Source organism: Synchiropus splendidus, chromosome 14 (assembly GCF_027744825.2).
Source record: "Synchiropus splendidus isolate RoL2022-P1 chromosome 14, RoL_Sspl_1.0, whole genome shotgun sequence".
In the NCBI taxonomy this organism is placed as follows: domain Eukaryota; kingdom Metazoa; phylum Chordata; class Actinopteri; order Syngnathiformes; family Callionymidae; genus Synchiropus; species Synchiropus splendidus.
Window position 1 is genome coordinate 9,403,023 of NC_071347.1, and position 21,428 is coordinate 9,424,450.

The following is a 21,428-nucleotide window of genomic DNA, read 5'->3' on the forward strand; positions in this document are numbered from 1 at the left end:
AGCAGGTCCGATGGTCCTGTCTGAGCAGGAACAAATATGTAAGCAACTTTCTGCCTGCTCATTTTAAAATCTTTATTAGCCAAAATAATCCAGATGACAATCAAAGTTAGCAGAGAATAGATTTGGTCAAAAATATTACTTTACATTGCAGACTTTTAAAACACAATATTACATTTGTTCTGCCTCACTCTTCTCTTACACACGCTTGCACCTTACTGTATGTCACATGATCTAAGCGAAGAAGAAATAATGTCTAAAAACTCGTACTTGACATGAACCGGTACAGCACTGATCTTGGGAATTCACCGTCTAAATCAAAGCATATATACATTTCCCCCCAACCACGTTCTGGTTACATTCATTTCTCATGACGAACAACACATTCCTGGCACACATTCGCAGCTACAGTTTATAAAAGAGCATATAAAAACAATATAAAAGGGACATTGCTGGAGCAGAGAGAGAGCTGTATTTACAATCATGTTTTTGAACAAGCGGAAACGTGAAGGCACAGACCGTGTATATTCAAAACAGTTTTTCAGTGTTACAGTACACTCAGTACATATATTTGTGAATACCTTTTCAGACAAATAAAAATCCCTGATTCCACACTAAACATACAGTGTTTAAACAAGTAAAGGTGCACACAGCTGGTCCCTCATGGGAACTCTCATGTGCCTTGACAAAAGTGAAATCCATTTCTGAGTCCTTTATCTTTTGGTTACATTCGTATGGCTTTTGCACTTTTACAGGGTCGCATCCAGGAAGTCCCGCTTCTGGTATCCCTTCTGCAAGACACAGAGAGCACATCGGAATATTAATATTGAGAGCTGTGAAGTATGCTGGGAAGAAGCGCCGGGTTTGTTTTATAATTCATGGCTGCACAAACACTCAGGCGCTTGGTTGTCGGTCTCAGATCAGAGGCAGTGGAGGCTTGAATTTGGGGATTGGAGCCAGAATTTCTGGTTCATAACTGAAGGTATGAACACATCAGATGAGATTATGAAATGGATTACTGAGGGAGCAGAGAAGGTAAAGAGCCCCAAGAGCCTTGGAGCAGAGCAACCAAGCATGTTTCCATGCATTTAAATGACATTTCTAGTCTGGTGAGGGAAGATTTTGGAATCATACAACAGTTTGATTGGGTTTGATTGACACTTTGGAAATCTCTGTTAAGTGTGTCGAACTTCAGCCCCAGGGATAAAAACTGCCTCGCAAAAACCCTTTTTTTCGATCATCCCCAGTGTTGGTCAATATCATGGCTCACAAAGTTTGCAGTGTTCAAATACACAAGTTGCTTTCTAGCCAGTAACTGTGGGATACAAACAGATTGTTTATTACGTTGTGAGGAACTGGTCGTACAGTGGCAGCCACCTCAAAGGGCCGGTCCCAGCCGACTTTCCACTCTATTTTAGCCCTAACCACAGAGAAGCTTCATGGAAGAAGTAGTGAGCAGTAACTCAAAAGGAGACTGACGTTTGAAGGAATGTGTCCAACGACTCACTGCTGGTTAGAAATTCCTGGCGTGATCTTCACAACACAAACGGCACGGGCAGTTTTCTCATGTTTTGCAGAGTTACATGCAATAAAGACATCTATGGTTAATAGCAGCATAAAAGCATATTTGGAGGTGTTGGGTCTTGTTCCCTGGAGAACCCGCCCGGTGCTGCACCCTCGGGAGGGGCAAGTTCTAATCTGTTAGAGACAGTAAATCTGCGTTTCTTACTGAGCAGGACACACACGACTGAAAGTGCAAGTTATGTGTGTATCTGAATCAGCAGTTAAGGAACCGCTGTTTGTTGAGTGACAAATGTCACAGCCGTCACTCTCACTTTTTATCAGAAGGGCGTGGCATCCATGACACCACAAATTCTTCGTAGCATTTCTAACCAGGTCTGGACTGTTACTCTGGGTCTTACCTGTTTATAATCTTTATGTAGTTTCTTGTACTGGAACATGTTGCTGAGGACTGTGGCAGCTGCCTTGGAGGCCTTCATCTTCCCTTGGCTGAGACACACATTCACACACTTGTGAGAGGACGGCAGGAATGTAGCGAGCTCAAGCCCATTTCACTGATACGGAAACGGAGAAGCCAGTCGGTCTCACAGACAACACCCACTCACTTGGTGTCTTGTGTCTCCTTGATGGCGATGAGTTTGGGAAGACCGTCAAAGAACGTGATGTCCCTGGCGGCGACGGGGCTGCTGGTCACCAGGTTGTTGAGGACACCGCAGATGTTGACCACCACGTCGCTGGATGGCTCCTTCTGGTGTCCGTCCACTGGGAGTTTGGTCACCAGGTGGTTCACTACCTTTGTTGCTGTGGAGCATCGGCACATCAATTGGTGCACAATTCACCTGGAAGTTTCTGTGTTTTCATGATTCATGTGGAGGTATACAGTTGATGTGGACAAGCGATTGTTTCAGGTGCAAACGGGACATGAACCCGAATGCACTTTAAGTTAAAGGGGTCGACTGCAGGTGCTTCCACAGACTGCTCAAATGTTGCACCTTCAACAGTTGAATAAGAGAATCCCGTCTCCGTGTGGATGCACTAGATGAACGTAAACTCTCCTGCTCTTGAGAATTCAACACTTGAAGGTTTCATTTCTCACACTGCTGCAAGTTGATCTAATGGGAGCCGTAAATCTGTCCCGTCCGATTCACTGAAACACATCCCAAGTGTCACCATGGTGACCAAACAGGAGACTGACCCATGTCATTCTTGTCTCTGGCGTGGCGGGACAGGTTTCTGAGGAAACCCGTGAGAGATCGCAGCTCCAGGTCATTGTTGGTGCGCAGGAGGTCCAACAGAACCGGAAGAACTCTCTGCTGCTCCAGAGAAAGCCGGCTCAGAACCGAAGCCCACTGCATCACAAAGAGGCCACGTGAGAACAGGAGCTTCACGAGGGTGAATATTCACAGTCTCTGACCCTCTTATCTCCAGCTGTGATGTTCTGCAGAGCTCCAGCAGCTGCTTCGCGGGTGGTAGCGTTGATCTCACATTGAGTCAAAACCTGCTTGTACACGCCGATGATCTGTGGGTGCCACAGCCACTCCACTCCCTTGGGGATCCGGGACACCTCTGAGAAGGTGGTCAGATCCTGGTTCATGCTCTGTTAAAGAAGGGAAAACATCACACTGATTGTCTAGAGGAGAAGAATTCTAGCTCAGGTCTGCATACATTTTTGGCCTTCCTGCTCTGAGGCGTGAAGCATCCGATGGCTTCTCCCTTCCCAGACCCCTCAGCTCTGGAGGGGCCTTCAAGGCGGTTCAGAGCCGACGGAGGCATCTCAGAGTAGAGCTGATAGGAGAGGTTCCTCAGGATACAGACTGAATTTTCCACTCCCTAAAAACACACAGCAAAGTTAATAAACAAACATTCAGAGGTGGAATTCATACGCCTCAATCTCACCTTGTTCTCTGACTTGCTGTCAGCCAGTGAAGCCTTGATGTAGTTCACTAAAGAATCCACCAGCCCGGGTGTTTCTCTCATCCGCTGACGGGTCTTCTCATTCACAGAACTCAGATTCCTGAGCAAATGAGGCAAAAGCAAGAGGTCAAAGGTGCGACAGAAGATGTCACTCCGCAGCTTCAACTGCTGTTTTTTTTAGCAAAATGCCTGACATTTTCTGTGATTAGTTTACATTTCTACAAAAGAAACCTCCACTTTCAGCAGCAGCTATTGAAGGTAAAATATTCCAACTATCCTTGATGACTATTGCACTCTCTACCCTAAAAGGCTGTAGCTAAAAAGGAATTTAAAAAAAAAAAGTGGCATTTTTATGCATGCCGGTGTCAAATATATTGTGGAAAATATATACAATACAGAGAACAAACCCTGAAAAATATTGCGGTCAAACTTGAACTTGCGATCTAAACACAAAGTGGCAGCGTTCCGGCTGTTTTAACAGTCACACCAGCAGACGCAGTCAAGCATCAAAGAACAGTCCGAACTACAAACAGGATGATAATCTGAAACTACCAGCAGGTTTGCTCACAAGTGACGCAAGATTGTGCAGCAATGCTGCAAGATCTTGCAAACAAACTCAAGGGGAGTGGTGATTTCATCCGAAGCTGTTTCCAGCCTGAACATGTCACCGGTGCACAAACATGGTTGACAGCAGGAGACATGGAGGTGAGCGATAAGGTGAGCCATACCTGAAACATCCGGTGGTGTTGTAGAAGATGTCGGCCTCGGAGGGAGAGTGCCTGATGCCTTCTGACTCGTCGCTGCTCGACAGAGGGATGAGGATCTTCTCGGTCAGTTCTGGGAGAACCTCTCTGGCCAGCTTGTCCTTCAGGTTGTCTTTAGATGAGAGGTTCCACATGATACCTGTGCAAACATGGAAGAATCTCTGAATGTTGGGGAACCGTGACACTTCAAACGGACTGAAAGCAAAAAATTCAATGAAAAGCCAAATATACTGAACGTGAAAAATCTAATCAAATGAATACAGTGATTGAGACAGCAACTTCAGCAAATAACACAAGGACCTGAGTAGAACCTGTTGCTTCTACAAAGGTGGAAAAACTCACCATTTAATTTGTTTATTCATAAGAATAACACTCTAAAAAAATAAAAGTGCACGTGTTTTGATAATAACACACTTTTAAAAAACTCATTAAACCCAAATTAACATTGCACTTAATGACCGAGGCATCCATGTAAGATCTGTTGCTGAGGTCAATATTAATAACATATTCAGCTCAGACTTTACTTTCTAACTCAACCATCAATTTCAAGTCTTTCCTCACAAAGCCAGGCCCGCTGTCCAACGCAGAACCCAATGAAAGGAGCGTGACACAGAAAATATAATTAAAGGACAAATAAATCTCAGCTTATTTCAAGGAAACTATTGTTTGCAAAGAGGTTTGTCCAGTACAAACATTGGTATTGTCTCGAGCTACACTGGATAGACTATTATCCGCATCAAAATGATAGATCATGATGACTCCAAAACAGGTTTAAATTAGTATTACAATTTGAAAATTAATTTCAGTGTATGAAATTTTAAATAGCCAAGGATTGAGAGTGTTCTGCCGTCCTATACATATGAGGTTCACTCATCACAGTCACAGGAAGAGAGACCATGATGCTGCTAGAATGAGAGGGTGTGGCCGGTGTCATTCGGGTCTACAGGCCCAGACAACTCCCACACTCTCCCTTCGCCCCTCTTTACACACCGTAGAGAAGCTGGCAACTCCACCTCTGTGTGTACTCATCACCTCTACCAGTTCCGCCCAAATATCAAGACTCACTGAGTGCTCAGAGGTCTTCTCTGTGATAGTTTCAAGGAAGGAATGTGTGTGTGTTTAGAACATATCCAAAGATGAACTCGAGGGACCTCTCTTGTTCGGACAAATCTAAGCCATCACCAGGCTCAGTAGATGTTTTTACATAATATAGGGAAGTATTTCTGATGAAAACTCCATTGCGCTCCCCTTCTGACACTCTCACCACAAACTTCATGATGCACTGCAGCAGTTGACGCTTTCATGACTGGTAACAAATGGCCTCAAAACAAATTAGAATTCCTGATTTCTACATCTCAGAAACTTCTCTCATCATGCTCAACTTAGACCCCCTTGTCTGTCTGTCAGACACGCCTGCTACAGAAGGTGAGTTACGACACTCGTAGACACACTTGCAGTCAGGAAACACAACATTTAAATTTCAGAGTCAAAATCTCCTACAGAAGCATGTTTGGGGAACCCAGATCTCCAGTAGCTGCAGTCATTTCTTACCAGTGATGTTCTTCTGGAGCTCGGGGTCAGGCTCCTTCAGCGCCTCCATCAGCTGAGGGATGCCACCCTCTTCAATGAGCGCCACCTTGTTGTCCATGTTCTCATAGATCAGGTTACGTGTGGCACCCGTGGCGTACCGCTGAACTTCCTGGTTTTCACTGTTGAAGAGCCGAACAAGGTCACCAATGCCCTTGTAGCGCCGCACCTTTAGAGCAGAGGGACAAACACGTGAGAATGTCAACTTCACCACTACAAAAACACAGGGGATGCACTACTGAAAACATTATAAATCACATAACAATGGTGCTTGTGTAGTCAAAGATACAACCAGACATTTCAAAATAACAGCCTAAAGATATCACAAGTCAAACAAAGGACTTATTTGATTTTTGTTCTGTAATGCACTGACATCACGCAGAAAAAAGACAAAACATTTAAAATAGTTCGAATGTTAACATTGTAGTGTAATGTACAGGTTTCATTATTTACTCTTAATAAAAGATGATTTTCTTTAAAGATAATTTGAACTTCAAAGCTGAGAGACATTTACAATGGGAAACAAAGTTATTTTCCAAAATTCAACACAACAATAATGATAATGACAATATTAATTTGATTAAACATACATCATCTACTGTTTAAAATATAATTTTTGTATTTTCTTTTTCATAAAAAAAAAAACTTAATTAGGACATTATGAATCTCTTAATGGTGACAATTATGAAAAGGTACTGAAGCTGTTTCAGTAGCCAAATATTTAATTGTTATTTTTGTGCACCACATGACTGGTGATGTGTATTCGAAACCAAAACAAATAAATTCTTCTGCTTTTTAACTGTCAGGTGGAGCTGACAAACAACCTTATGAAACCTTGTCGCCCAGATCAAAGGCCAGGTTATGGTGATTGTAATGGTGCTCTCGGTCTGTGTGCCGAAGGCGTAAAGAGGGCAGAGTCCAGTGTGCCAACACTCTAGAGAACACAGTGGTATGAAAGCAATAGATATGACGGCTTATCTAAGCGGACTGAGACTGATAGGTTTTACCTCATTTTTGGCATCACTGTCATTGTAGCACTCATGTTGAATGTACGCTGCCCCCAGAACCTGCAACTCAGGGTCTGGGTCTCTCAGGTTCTGCACCGCAGTGGCCATGTCCAAAGCGTTGATCCTGCCGAGACATGAAAACTATCATCATACCACTGCCCTGACACCAGGTGTCCTTCACTGTGCTCTGTTATTTCTCGCGTCATGAGAACCCATCAGGTCTGCGAGAGCGGCTCGCTGCACGCACTGGGATGTGTGAATGCAAAGCTTGAATGTGAGCTGCCACACCCAAAACCAGTACTGCCACTGTTCAGCGGCCTCGCCGCTTTTGGGAAATGTGCTGTTTGTTTCTCAGACACATGCAACGTAACACCTTGTCAAGCACAAAGAAACACAAGCAGCGGTCGTGAGGAAAGGTGTAGAGCGCTGATCATGTTTCCAGCTTGAGATTCAGAATGTGACTTGTATATATATATATATATATATATATATATATATATATATATATATATATATATATATATATATATATATATATATATATTCAAAGGATTCTCCTGCAGTGACATGATTTTAAGATATGGCAACGGTGAGGGGGTTTCTGTAACGTGTTTTGGTCTTGTCCTCCTTATCCACCCACATTCACAGACCAGACTGCGATGACATTTTACAGAAGAGCCAGTTCAGGATTCTGTATGTCGCTCGATCAGAATGAGATTTACTTTCACCAGAACAGCAACTTCAAGTTGAGCCACAGATAGCTGTGACACGACTTAACTCATATGAACCTATATAGTAGTGGCATGAGATTCCTAAGCGAAGAGCGGAAAAAAGTTGCAGCTCACCCGCTGAAGTTTCCCATGCTTCCAGTCAGGTCAGTTTGGAAGATGTCGGCTCCTCTGCCGACACTTTGAATGCTTTTGACTGACATGGCCCGGCTCAAGCCTTGACGGGGCATCATCAGGTTCCCCTGGGAACCGGAGGACACTCCAGACGCGATAAACCCTCCGTCCACCTTGTCTCCCATGAAGGAGGCTGCACCTTGAGACACCTGTCGCTGCATGCTCCCCGTCATGGACACCATGCTCGTGCGGTTTCGGTTATTAATCCTGTTGATGGTGCGGAAAGCGGGGCCCTTGTATGACTGCTGGTGGGCCAGTTGAACCTCGCCGCCGCCTCCTCCTCCCATCATGCTGTCACCACGGGCGAGCGTGCCGCTTAGGGATCTGTGCATGGACGACATGGCGTTCCCTCCTTGCCTCATCTGGGTGCTGTAGCCATTGATGCCACTCTGAGTGTACTGGCGGTTGAGCGTCGCTTCGCGGTCTGACATCAAGCTGGCGGCATCACTGTTGTCATTAATCCAGGGATTCACATGCATTATTTGTTGTGGCATTGAATGCAGCGATATAGCATCCGACTCCATCCGAGGCCTGGTCATGCCTTGGTAGCCCCCGACCCGTACTTCCTCACGATACATAGTGCTTCCCCCGCCGCCGCTGCCAACACCGCCGCTAATGAATCCGCCACCACCTCCTCCTCCACTAACACTGATCTTGTGAAACTGGGCCATGTCAGGGCCAGCAGACTTGGAGCTGAAGCCCGACCTCTGCGCTACACGGGGACCCTGGAGAGGAGGAAACAAGGTGAGAACTTCAGTTTCATGGGGCACGAAAATTTAAGTAAAACAAACATTAACATCTGTGACAAAAACACATTTGTCATGTTGAATTCGTGGACTACAGGAATTTGGAGTGTGGACTTCACAAATGTGAGCAGCCCTCATCGCAGCCCACTGTGAAATACCACACGTGAAGGTCCCTGACTGACCCAGCAGAAGGCCTGGGATAAACTTCACATGCAGACTGGATATCACAGTACATGAGTGGAGCTCACCATTGTTCTGGAGTTTGTGTACATGTAGGAGGACTTGGAAGAGTAATTGGGATTATAGGTCTGATATTTCATTGTGGAAGAGCCGCCATAGTCTGTAAGACAGAAATATTGAGAATTAGAAGACAACAAAGCTTAGCTCAAAGTCTCGCTCTCGCCAGGCATCAATGCTGCAGGAGAGAAACTAACTTCTGATTAAATAACTGCTGAACCTCCAGGGCTGTGTACTGTCACTATTGACCGTTCTACGACTGTTAGTACAAAGGTACTCGTCCATTGTGAAACGCTACACGTGATTAAGGCTACATTCCATATTTAACTATCATCACCTTACAAACGTGGCTGAACCTCTCTTAACACCCACAGCAGTGAAAGTAGAAGCATGTCTCACAGATCACTGTGGGTCATTTTCACTGAAACTGATTCACTTCAGACTAGTGTCTCTAACTAAAGTGAAATCGATCGCATTAGAAAACGCTGGCATTTTCCCCAAATTTCTGAATCACATAGAAATCAGGACAACTCCAAAATGTTAGGACTAAATAATGCTAAATAGTGTGGTAATGTAGTGTTTGAGGCATCAGACTGATCACGGTTGATGTCGGAAAGTCATGTTTTTTGATAAGTTCTACCTTATTTATTTATTTTTTGCTTTTAAGAAGCAGTAGTCAGGTTGTCTCCTACATTGGCTATTGATGAGACAGCATTCTTGCTACTCTAAAAACATTGTAGACTTTCAAGCTTACAAGAGAAGAAACAAGCCCCGCTCAAATGGATTGTGTTTTTCTGAAACACTAATAGGAAAATAAAATATTTAAGTCAAAAGTGATGTATTGTCTCAGGAATGCATTATTAGTTTCACTACTACTTTCACTACAATGCTAGCATGCGCAAATGAAGCAAAGGGGGAACTCATCTCACATTTAGAATGGTAGCGTTACACACTGCGTCAAAAATCGCAGTAATCCTTATCACATACAGGTCTAATGTTGCGCTGCGTATAACTGAAAACAAAGCAGCAGTTTACAATGTAAATCACTTGTTGCCGATAGACTGTCACACAAAGAACTGACGCTGCAAGGACAAAGCACCTTAGAAGTAGATAAAAAGACAATTGCACAAAACCTATGCAAACTTAATACCAAAAATATATGCCTTCAGCCCTAAATGACCCAATGAGGTTGTCATACCTGGCTGAGTCAAAACAAAGAGTTCCAGAAGACACTAAAGTTCCGTCGCACCTCAGCGCTTCTGATGCCAGCGTGACAGCTCGTGTTACATTAAACAGAGCAGACTACACGATTTGGCTGCCACGCAACACGCCACGGAAAAAATGATCATTATTTCTCACTTATTGTGCTACATTTCAAAGCCATTTCAGATCACAACTACATTTAAATAGCACGACTCAGCACAGACAGTATGTGCCCTCCCTGTGACCAAGTAGCTTGCAGTGTTTCAGCTACCACAACCAAAAATAAGGGAATAAAATGATTGCCAAAGATTTTTTACTTTTATATGCTTTCATATATATTACATTTAACAATGTAGGGTAAAAAAAACTGCTAAATAGAGGGTGTGACTTTTTTAGCTAATGTTGATTTCTGTTAAGAAATTTAATACAGGAAAAACTAAAAAAAGATTTCTGACTTCAATTTTGGCAGCTTGTGGGACTGAGTTTGACAGCCATGCTGCAGTAGATGAAAGTGGTTATGACAATCATACCACAACCCCTTTAGGGCATTTCACTGAATAAAAAGAAATTCATGTTGAAGTTTTCATGAAAGAAAGTTTTAGTACCAGATTCCATTTTTGTCTGTAAACAAGTTTCAGGCAATGGCTGGAAGGTATAAGACGACTTTCAGGCTTGTTTCTTTACGACTGAACACACAAACCAAACCAGTTGGTGCAGCAAAGAATGAGTGACATGTACCTTGCGGAGCCCCAGCCCAACCCCGGCAACGCCCAACGCACCTGAGACACAAACACACAGGACACACCCTGCGAGCTGTCGTCAGGAAGAGAAAGTACAGGGAGAATAACTGCGTAGCGGCAATTCCCACTCATTTGTGATTTAGAAATGCTGTTCAGCTCAAATCTGGTGTCTACCACCTTAAATCTGGGTGAGACATGGCTTATGATGACACACAAGCCCGAGGACGCAGCCACAAGTGTTGTCTGCTCAAGCACTCATCAGCAGCATGAGCTCAAGTATTCCAGCCGTTAAAAGTGGCATGTGCAGTATGTCTGTGAGCCGGTCAACAGAGCCTCGGGGGGGAGGCTGAACAAGAGTGAGGAAAAACACTCCAGCAGAAACCTAAAATTTCAGCCTTTTAATCTAAGAAGGTCAGAATGTGAGAATGAGAGACAGAAACTGCTGCATGTCACCAGTTCACACAAACAATACGTCACACAAGGCCAGTGCTGCACGACGGACGGATCTCACCTGGGCAACTCGCCCACAACCAGCACACCCTGAACTAATCTGTGCCTAAATGGCATCGGTTATGACGTGGCATCTTCCGCCAGACCGTAAAGCAGCCGGTTCTCACGACAGCACCCGCACATCTTTGAACCCGTGAGCGCTGACTCAGAGGTGAAACTCAATCCCACAGAGGCCGCTTTCACCTTAGATCGTCTGCTATCAAGGTGGGCCGATGAAAGCGGCGCTTGTTTAGGCCTGTTACACATTAACCCTTTCTGACGCGCAGGTATCATATGCAGCATAGATTCAGACCAGCTTCTGCTTACCTGCCCGAGAGCGGGTTGAATGGACACATTCACAATTCATGAATTTTGAATCCGCTCAAACCCATTAAGGCTCCAGGTCGCATTGTATTTTTAGCCTGTGCATCTCAAGTTTAAAAGTGTCTTTTAAAGTATAGGGACACTGAATAATAGACAACTAGCATTAAAAAAAAAGCGATTGTGTCACGTGTCAGTGAACCGACCTACACTCTGTCACCCAGCAGTTGCCGAAGCAAAACCTCCATCACATTACAGAACATAAATAAATAGCTAACACATAAGCTTGCGTCTTCTTTCTATTAGTCTTATACACTGAATAACAAGTGTTCAAATTGAATCATGCCTCATGCATGTTTCTAATCTTAAAGACAATCCCACTCCAGGTTTAATGCCCTGCTCAAATGCGCACACCAAATAGTGGATTAGAGCTCCTTGTTTAAGCAACTCAAGATAACTGTTGTGTCAATATTTAATCCCACAGATATCACATAATTACACCCACATTTGAGCAACAGTATGAACCACAGCTCTGTTGTTAAATGAAATGTCGCCTGTTAACATTAGACAGTTTATAGTAAAGTAATGTAGGTTGTAGGTCAAAGTCCATATGTTATTCAACAGCAGTTACACCTGCTGGCTTCACCTGTGCGGACTTTTTCCACTTGACTTCAACAATATTCCAACATTATTTTTTTTATCAACTTTGGCTCTTGAAAACTGCTGAATGTTTGAAAGTAAACAGAGGTCGATTATGGACCTACCTGACATGGCGTAGTGAGCCGCGGACCCATTCTGACGCGGAAGTGTCGACTTCTGAGCCAGTCTCATCTGGACCTGCTGCTGGACCCGCCGGGCTCTGCTCACCTCGTCCCCGGACGTTCCACCGAGGTGCACTTCTGACGGCAGTCCGTAGGTTGTCACCGAGCTGTTGGGCTGCAGGGCGGAGAGAAAGACGTTCTCTGAGGCTGAAATGCTCATGTTGGCGGTGTACAGAGCCGAGCGGCAGCGGCGAAACGTCGTCAGTGCGACAGCTCGAACCGTCTACAGGCGCCGGCTGACTCGACACGGAGCTGCGCCTCGGTGGGGGCGGGGCCTCTCGCTGCGCGGACCCACGTACCTGACGCGCAGGTGAGTTCTCCCCTTCACGTTACCTTTGTTCGACGGACGTTGACTAAAGTCCAGGAACGACAAAACGAAGTAACTCACTTGCCAGTGAGGGACCTTTTGTTTGAACATGCAAACAATGTAATGTTCAGGACTTATCTATCAAATACTATTATTATTATATAGTACTTTAAACCAACTGTTTGAATATGTCCCTGACTGGTCATTATGAAAATGGACTGTTCAATTTTTCAGGTGAACTTTAAAACCAATCAATTTAAAATATGAATCAGTTACTGTATAAAACACAATTCTTTCTAAAATAATTTCATAGTACTTTTTTTAATCCTTTCATTCTCTGTTGGAATCAACAGATGAGCACAAGAGAAAGTCTGACGTCACTCGTAGTTAGCCCCAATTAGTAATACTTCTGTTATTACAGACTTTATTTATCCCTATTATTTGGGATTTGATTCAGTGTTTAAATATGCCTATGATTCACTTCACATTGAGCAACAGCCACCTCTGTTGAAACACATGAAAGTTGAATCAACAATGAATTAAAATGGTGTACAAAATGGCTGATGGCTCAAAGAAGAAGTCAAACTGAAAACTAGCAAGCAGCATATTCACGTTTTTTCACGTCAAACATCAATTTACACGTGACAGGTGTGCAAATAGGGATTAAAGGGAACACTCCTTTTCCTAGACACGCCCCACTTTCATTTTTCAGGATTTAAGTTAAGCCGTCCTCAGTTGTGGAACTTTCTCTGGGACACCAGCAGCATGGCAAAAGATGTGGCATGACTAAGCATCAAAAATAGGAGAGTGGTTTTTGGCGCAGGTCTAACCCTTTCACGTGTCAAAAGCCAGCCTGTCCACCTGTGTCCCTCTGAGCGCCTCCACTGAATGCGTCCAAAAGAATAACGTGACAGATTTTTAAACTGGTTTCCTCCACACAACGTTGACTTCACCGGAATCAAATGACCCCCACAGTCGTCACACCAGTCAATCACAATGTATCTTTGGGATGTGGTGGCTCAGAAAAATGTAATGTGCTCTTAGTCTATGAGAATCTAATCTTCCTCAAGCCGATTACATGCATTATTTTTATCTGTTTGTTCGACAAATAGCAGCATTATGGGATGCTACTATGAGGGTTTTAAAGAAGAAGCCATTCAGTTGAATGAGCAAGCAGCAGCTGAGGAGATCAGATAAAGGGGGCGCTGTTTAGGCGGTGAAGGATTTCTGTTGTTCTGTTGCAGGAAGTTGATCCTGATTCATTTTTGATGTGACGTTTTGTGACTCGTGTTTCAATTGAAAAGCGACATGCTCAGCAGCCAATTCCTCCAGCAGGTCTGGTGATGTCGTCATGGACAGACTGTTCTGTTGCATGTCACCATGGTGGTATGAATGAAAGACTGTTACAAGGTGTGGCACTGTCTCACTGCGTTATTAAAGTGCCACCACACCCACATTTTATCGGTTTTGTTTTATTGGTGCCTGGCAACTGTGAGTCACTGCCCTGATGTGTCGAGTGATGTCAAGAGTGAGACTACAACACAGGTTACAAACATCTGTCTGACTGCTGACCTCAACTCTTGCCGAGACGTTTACAAATACATTTGCAGGTGACACAGTTCAACAGAACTTATTCAGGATCTCAAACAGCATTTTAAGAAAAGAAATGCAGCCTAATAATGTTCTTACATTTTTGAATAGATATTCAACCACAACATTTACTCCTGTTTCGCTTTTCGGAGTTTTTCACATAAAATAGAAAAATAAATTAATAAATAAATAATAAATAAATAAAATCGATATTTAAAAAGCACAAATATATATCATATTATATAAAAAAGTTACCTCAATACAATGCATCTATATAGCATAATGTAGCAGTTTTTTTTTGTGTTTGGGTAAGTGATGTATTGCTATATTTCAATTTTTTTGATGTAGGTCAGTGTTTCAATGAATTATATTTCATTCATACTTCATTTTTCTACTACTACTACTGATATGATGATAATAATAATTATAATAATTATAACAACAATAATAATGATGATGATTGATGTATGTTGTATAATAAAATATATATGTATATGTATGTTATATATATGTATAAAATAATGTATTTTCTGCATTGGCATCTGAAATATTTCACCAATTTAACCTCTGACGTCAGCATAATAAAAGAAAATGCTTTCAAAATATCATTAATAATTAAAAGATCTACACAATACTTTGTTGTATTGCAAACAAGCAGTGAAAAGACCACACGTATAAGGAATATTTTTGAATAAAGAAGTATATTGACTCACCATAACCATTGAAGCTGAGTTGTTGGTGCTGTGTCTGACGCGCTGATCTGGTCGTATGTTGCGATCTGGTGGATGTAGAGGAGTTTAAAGGACTTTATTAATTGGTGACGCCCTGCGATTACAAATACGACCTAGTAGGTGAGTGTAGAGCTGATGCAGGACAAAAGAATGAGTCAGTGAAGGACCGCTGGGTGTGTTGCCAGAAAGCTGTGTGACAGTTACAGAATGGGAAGGAGCTCATATCTTTCATTTGTAATCTGAGTTTTCGACGGTATATCACTGGCGAGGTCCATGGAAGTGTTGTATATTTGTTTTTACAGGTTATGTGATCATATTGCTGCGCGACTGATCCATGAGAACCAGACGACTTCTGTTGAAGTATTGCAACATGAGTGATGAATCATGAATCATGTCATTTCAGCTGTCATCGTGTGTGCATTCAACAATTGTTCCCATGAGGCTTTACATATCTAGCTATTCACTTACTATTAACGACTGATATGTTTCATAAATATTCTTGTGTTTTAATTGATGTATTTAGAAACAAAAACATCTGAAATGTTGAATTTAAATTCCTAATTTCAAATGCTGTCGCACACTTTTTTGCTTTCAAGAAAAAAACTTTTTTTTTGTTTCTTTTACTGAAGCTGTTTATTAATTCTAGCTTCTACCACATTTTCGTTAAATTGCACATCCAATTCCAGTTTCTTACAGTCAATTTCCCCAGTTATTTCAGCCAGTAACGGACATTTAAAAGTTTGGAAGTTTAACCAGAAGGTACAGATAGACTCAGCGTTTTGAGTAGTTGAAGCAGGAGCAGCAAAAACAAGAAGGATTTTTGTACAGTAAAATAGCTTGTGTGGAGATGAGAACTGAACTGTGCGGAATTCAGAGCAGCATCAGGAGCAGTAGATTTTGTAAGTATTCAAAATGAAAAATGGTTGTGCCCAAGAAAGCAGTTCAGTTCAGTAGATGCCTGCCCCTCCTTCAACTTCAAAATGACAGTTGAACCTATCACAATGAGCACTTTCTCCTCAACCCTCCCACACTTGCCTGCTAGCTGGCTGTGGGACAGACTAGTTTCGTGCTACACAAAATGGCACCGCGGCTTTTTCAACCAGGCGCCTGAACTTGGCTTAAAACCAAACCATCTTTCACTCATTTGGCTGCAGTTCCAAACACTGCTCGCCTGACTGTTCAGCTATAGACCTGTTTTACTGACGCCTCTTCGGTTTAAGGCGCTCCCGAGCTTGCACCTCCTCCAGTCACGTGGCCGACACACCTGTCTCACCATGGCTGACCGCGCCTAACTCAGCAGATCCAGCCTACACTGTCTCATCACTATCTCATCAACTAGGAGAACAAAAAAGAACTCCCATTAAGAACAGACGTTATGATATCGTTGCCACGGATCAGAATAGTTGCCATGTTTTCTTTCTAGAAGTGGTGTCCTGTTTCTCCACAGGTTTTTGATCTCTAGGTGAATCAGAGTGTGATAGATATCATGTCATCCAATCTGATTGGTTTGGAAAAGGAAGGTGGTGACTCATTCTGCTGTAATGAAAACTATATCTGTGACAACTACTTCAGCACAGAACTACAAAAGTGCAAGCCTCCTGCAAGCAGCTTCACTCCAGTTTTCAATTCAATTATTTGGAAAGAAGATTCGGATCATCAGCCAATGTGAGCAATATGTCAGTTTTTGGGTAACTGAACGAACTAAACGATCATAATAGAGCAAAAGCAGGGTAAATAAAGACTGGTGATTCAGGGTGAGAGTTTAGAATCAGGGCTCAGCACGAGCTTGTTTATTGTGGTGATGGACAGATGATCAGCGAACCATGATGTTTTCAGATTGAGGTGGAGGAAAAGTGGAGGTACAAACAAGCAGTAGTCCAATGAATGGACAGACAGGACCACCTTTCATTGAATACTAAAGGATTTTCTGAGCAGAAACTATGACGTGTTACTTTTCTCTTATTGCACAGTCAAGTTTTCAGCATTTTTTTTTTAAACATGATGACATGGTTTCCAAGTTGTTGTTCACTCAATTTAGATGTGGATGTGTGAATCATATTTTCAATACTCTAAGTTCGACAGCGATTCTTGTTATACTACATTGACATTGGAAACTGTGTAGGTTAAAAAAAACAAAACATGATGCGATGATAAGGCAGCATCATAAGCAATATTGTGCCTATCATTGTGCAAAGGTCTGGTCTCATGTGACATCAGTATATAAGAGCTGTGATCCAACCCGTGAGCAGAATAAACATTTGCAGTGTGCTGGGTGTGTCAGCTGCAGAGTGACTCAGGAGAGGACTTGGTGTCGGTCTGCCCCCCTGAGGTGACGCCCGGAAAACCCTTTTCAACCGTATCACACTGAGCTTCTGAACTCTGGCCTGAGAAAATGCGCATGTCCGAGGCGATAAAGGCGCAAAGCTCACAATCTACCTGCTTTATCTGGTACTAGCTTTGTCGCAATAACTGTTTAAAATTGTGTTAATTCCATTCAAATCTCATTCCTTTTAATTCATTTCATTTAATATTACCTGACTGACTCACTGCCATGATTCAACGTCTTCATTACAGATCCAAAGTCAGTCGTCACGTGATCTTTTGAAAAAACAAAACGGTCACAGACACCTGTTCCTCCCGGCCCTGACATCACATGTTTATTAACAGACTTCAGAGTGGATTTGACAGCAGAGATGATAACATTAATACTGGTACACACTGCAGATCGTCTCTCTGCTGCTCACAATGCTTGATCGTACATACAATCTATACAGTGCATTTCAAACACTCCAACGTTTATTTCTGCATTATGTATTATAAATACAGAACCTCTTTCTGATGGATGAGAAATCACTATCATCAATACTGGTGTATGAAATGAATGGCCCAATGCTGGGCCGCTGCGCAGAGCTGTAGTCAAACGTCCTCAGTAGACTGGGCTGTTGCGGATCCCGCAGCAGAGCACCATGGTGAAGATCATCTCAAAGATCTGGGGAGATAGAACCAGGCTCAGACTCATCTATTTGAAAGAGAATTTTTGAAAGTCTCTCTCACCATGATGACAGCAACCACCAGAGCAGCCAGGCCAATCAAGTACAGCTTTTCAGAGAAGAGATCGATGATTTTATCGTGACAGCTCTGCGAGAAAGTAGATGGCAGCATTTAAGACGTTGGAAGAGAGTCAACCTGGTAGTTACACACACAAACACACACTAAATTATGCAAAAACAACAAAAAGGGTCACACTTGTTACACACACCTTGTGACCTTGTTAGGGTCCAGTTAGGGGACCTTCATGGGTCCGACCCACCATGCTCCCTAAAGTGTCACTCATCTACAAAAGTCTCATAGCCTCGACGAGAATTAGAGACCAACCTGTGATTTCAAAAAGTCCTCCGGACTCTTTCTGGGACACAAAGCGCTCCTGACTTGTCTGAAGAGAGCCGTGTCGTCACCTTTGCCACAGCAGTCCAGCTGAGAGGAAGCCAAAGGTCATGGGTGAGGGACATTTCTGTCGATGAAATCAGTTGTGACGGCGCAAACATACCGTGGTGTGGAAAGCGTCCAGCACCTTAATGGCAGCGTCTTTACTTGGGGAGCCAGAGACGTCCACGGCCTTGATGTAGGCCGAGTCGTAGAAGTTGATCAGTTCTTTGGAGATCTGAGGGGAAGAAGCAGGCGTGTCTCACTCGTGATGAGAGTCGGGTGGATCGTTTTGTCAACTATTTGTTTGTGTGCTCACCGTGTCTCTGTTCATAAAACCCCATATGGCTGCAGCAACTTCACTGGCAAACAGGATCACCAGGAAGAAGAAGAACTGCAGGAAAGTGCAGGAAGCAAAACATGGTTTTCATTCTACTCATGATCAAGTCTTTATTACGAACTCACATCTACAGCTGACTGAACACAAAGCACCGTGACAGTGAAATAGTCCACAAAAAAACAAACTTTTACAATACATTTAAACACACATTTAAAAAAACGTCCTTTTATGTCTATACTGTATATGCGCTCGACAGCAAGCTGGCGACCAATTCAACTCCATGTAGGTGGGCAACTACAGCATCACATGAAATCCCTGCTGACATATTTGTGTTGCATTTCATTAAAAAGCTAAATAAATTGCTAATAAAATGCTAATACTAATAAAGGATTGACATATTTACAAGGATTTTATTATATTATTTTTAATGTCAAAACAAAAGTGCCTGCTCTCTGCTGACCACCATGTGTCACAAGATGTTCGGCATATTTAAATAATCCAACCCAAAACAAAGGATTAACAGTCTACGATGACGATAGTATTATTAATAATAATGAATTATGACTAAGGCCCACACGTGGCAGACATCAGCTGGTGCTAATCAGACAAATGATGATTCGAACAGTGAATAATGACATTTTAATAGGTTTAAATATTTTAATTAGCTAGAGATAAATGAGTTATTTTGCTTTATAACCACCTTTAAAGAGAGAAACATGACTGTTAGTTTAGCATAATGTGGAACAATAATGTTAATATTAGGGACTACAGTATATTCTTCATCTTATTTTTTATGGTAATTATTATTATTAGAAGTAATATTGTTGTTGCTTGTTTTGTGTTTGTGTTATGTCTACTAGTGAAATATTTTTCTTATGACACTAGATCTTATATTCATACTGCAACCTTAAAACTTTATAAGTAAGTGTTTAAAATATATATATTAAATTAGTAAGTTTTAAAGTAGGAAAGACTCCCAAAACAACAATAACTTTGGTGAGAGGATTGGAAAAGGCACTTGCCAGTTTTGACATGGAGACCTCACTACGCAGCACTTCGCCACAACTTGAAACCAAGTCCAGTCTTTTAAGGTCATTTGAAGTGAATGAAGTGCTTTAAACTGAGGTTGTTGGCATCTAACATGTCTCTCTCTCACACGTCATGTAAAGTATAGCTCGTGCAAATGTAAACAATTGGCTTCAGTTTTGACCAAGATTTCACAAGGTCAGACTCACTGTCCCCAGCAGACACTGGGACTCCTGGATTGCGCCGTAGCAGCCGAGGAAGCCCACCAGCATCATGACGGCCCCCACGGCGATCAGTATGTAGACACCTGCAGAAACACACCAACACGAGTTAGAGGAGTGGAGGATCAACTCAACACCAGTAGGTGTCAGCCTCGAGCCCTGTTGAGCGCTGATCAAGCTTCCTAAAGTTTGGCGAGGCTCCTCCTAGCTATTCCTGGCTGTCGACATGATCGTATTGACATTCCCAAGATAAAGTGCTACCACTTCCTGTGAGAGGAGGGCGAGGCCAGGAAGCACCCCCCAACACCCGCAAACCTCTCTCAGCTGTGACCTCCGACCTCATGCATTATCCTTCAAAGGAAACACAGCAGCGAGGGCAAGCGCACACAACCACCAGACCTTTAACCAACATCTGTGGTGAACTGCTAAGTTTGAAAGCTCTTCAGGAAACAGTAAGAGCAGACGACAGTAAAAGCGTGGATTAAAAATGCTATTCAGTATACAGTGGTACATCAGTTCTCAATCACAATCGGTTCCAGACGGCCATTTGTTCGAAATCTGAATCGAATTTTCCCATTTACAATGAATGGAAAAAGAAATAATGCGTTCCAAGCCTTAAAACAGGCTTTTGTAGGAGTGAATGTAGAGTATCTGCTGCAGGTGCGCTGTTCCTCTATGTGTGTGGCCGCTGCATGTGGGAGGGGTTGCCGAGTGAGTGACGTCTCTCCAGAAGTGAAGAGGTGCCCGGTGCGTGTCCAGCTCTGAATGTGCGCTTCTGTGCAGTTTGGCTGTGACAAAGTCATCAACCAAGTAACGCTCTGTCCAAGACTCGCCTCATCCCTGTCCCAGCTCCAGCCCACAACAGGACATCAAACCCTCGAGTGTGGCTCCAGCCTTGGAGGTGTGGAGAGCGAGCACCTCCCCTGTGACACTCTACCACGGTCCAGTGTGGAGACAGGAAAGGTTTTACACCTCAATATGAAGAAAAAACAGTCAGTAAATGTAGCTAACGGGACACGTCTGCATACAGAGGCTGTGTTATATACAATAACAAAGTGCGTCGTGGGTCAGCTGATCGGTCCGCGCATGTTATGGTTTTTCCAGCTTTTTTCGGAGGCGTTCGAGTTCGGCATTTTCGTTCAAAATTTTCGCTCAAAATTTTTGCTCTTTGAAATCTGATTTGTTCGAAGTCCAGGACGTTTGAAAACCGAGGTACCACTGTATTCTCTCCACGCTTGCAAAACAATAGCAGAAACTTCTCAAAAGTCTCTAAATAAACAACAGCAACAAAAACTGAAACAGCCAGATTCAGGTTGAATATCAGAACCGTGACTGACTAACCTGGTCTGCATGAAAAGCTGTGAGTGTTTGTTGGCTACTAAACACCAAACACGTGACACAAAAACAGACCAGAACTTCTTAGATCCTTGTACCAGACCGAGTGACACACCCTGCTACTTCACTGTCCTCGCTAGCATCCACCGAACACGCAGTGCAGCACTCTAAAAACAAGTCACATCTTTTCAGTCCCAGCGATTTGG

The 21,428-nt window shown here is 43.0% G+C and overlaps 2 protein-coding genes across 2 annotated transcripts in view; both read right to left on the reverse strand.

The window, feature by feature from the left end:
* Window positions 1-57: 57 nt before the first annotated feature.
* pkp3a (plakophilin 3a) lies at window positions 58-12,482 on the reverse strand. The gene is made up of 13 exons (XM_053885580.1): window positions 12,193-12,482; window positions 8,687-8,778; window positions 7,636-8,417; window positions 6,791-6,914; window positions 5,748-5,952; window positions 4,161-4,335; window positions 3,415-3,532; window positions 3,184-3,348; window positions 2,933-3,115; window positions 2,714-2,867; window positions 2,124-2,319; window positions 1,920-2,007; window positions 58-788 (listed from the first exon to the last, which is right to left on the reverse strand). The coding sequence occupies exons 1-13, from the start codon at window positions 12,407-12,409 to the stop codon at window positions 747-749; spliced, it is 2,541 nt and encodes an 846-aa protein (XP_053741555.1). The 5' UTR covers window positions 12,410-12,482; the 3' UTR covers window positions 58-746.
* Window positions 12,483-17,492: 5,010 nt separating this feature from the next.
* The window catches only part of sergef (secretion regulating guanine nucleotide exchange factor), a 36,419-nt gene continuing 32,483 nt past the window's right edge, over window positions 17,493-21,428 (reverse strand). The window contains exons 11-16 of the mRNA XM_053885586.1: window positions 19,876-19,973; window positions 18,620-18,694; window positions 18,425-18,538; window positions 18,253-18,351; window positions 17,932-18,015; window positions 17,493-17,866 (exon numbers count right to left, since the gene is read on the reverse strand). Of these exons, the coding sequence (XP_053741561.1) occupies window positions 17,804-17,866; window positions 17,932-18,015; window positions 18,253-18,351; window positions 18,425-18,538; window positions 18,620-18,694; window positions 19,876-19,973 (533 nt within the window). The 3' untranslated portion in view covers window positions 17,493-17,803. The remainder of the gene's footprint in view (window positions 17,867-17,931; window positions 18,016-18,252; window positions 18,352-18,424; window positions 18,539-18,619; window positions 18,695-19,875; window positions 19,974-21,428) is intronic.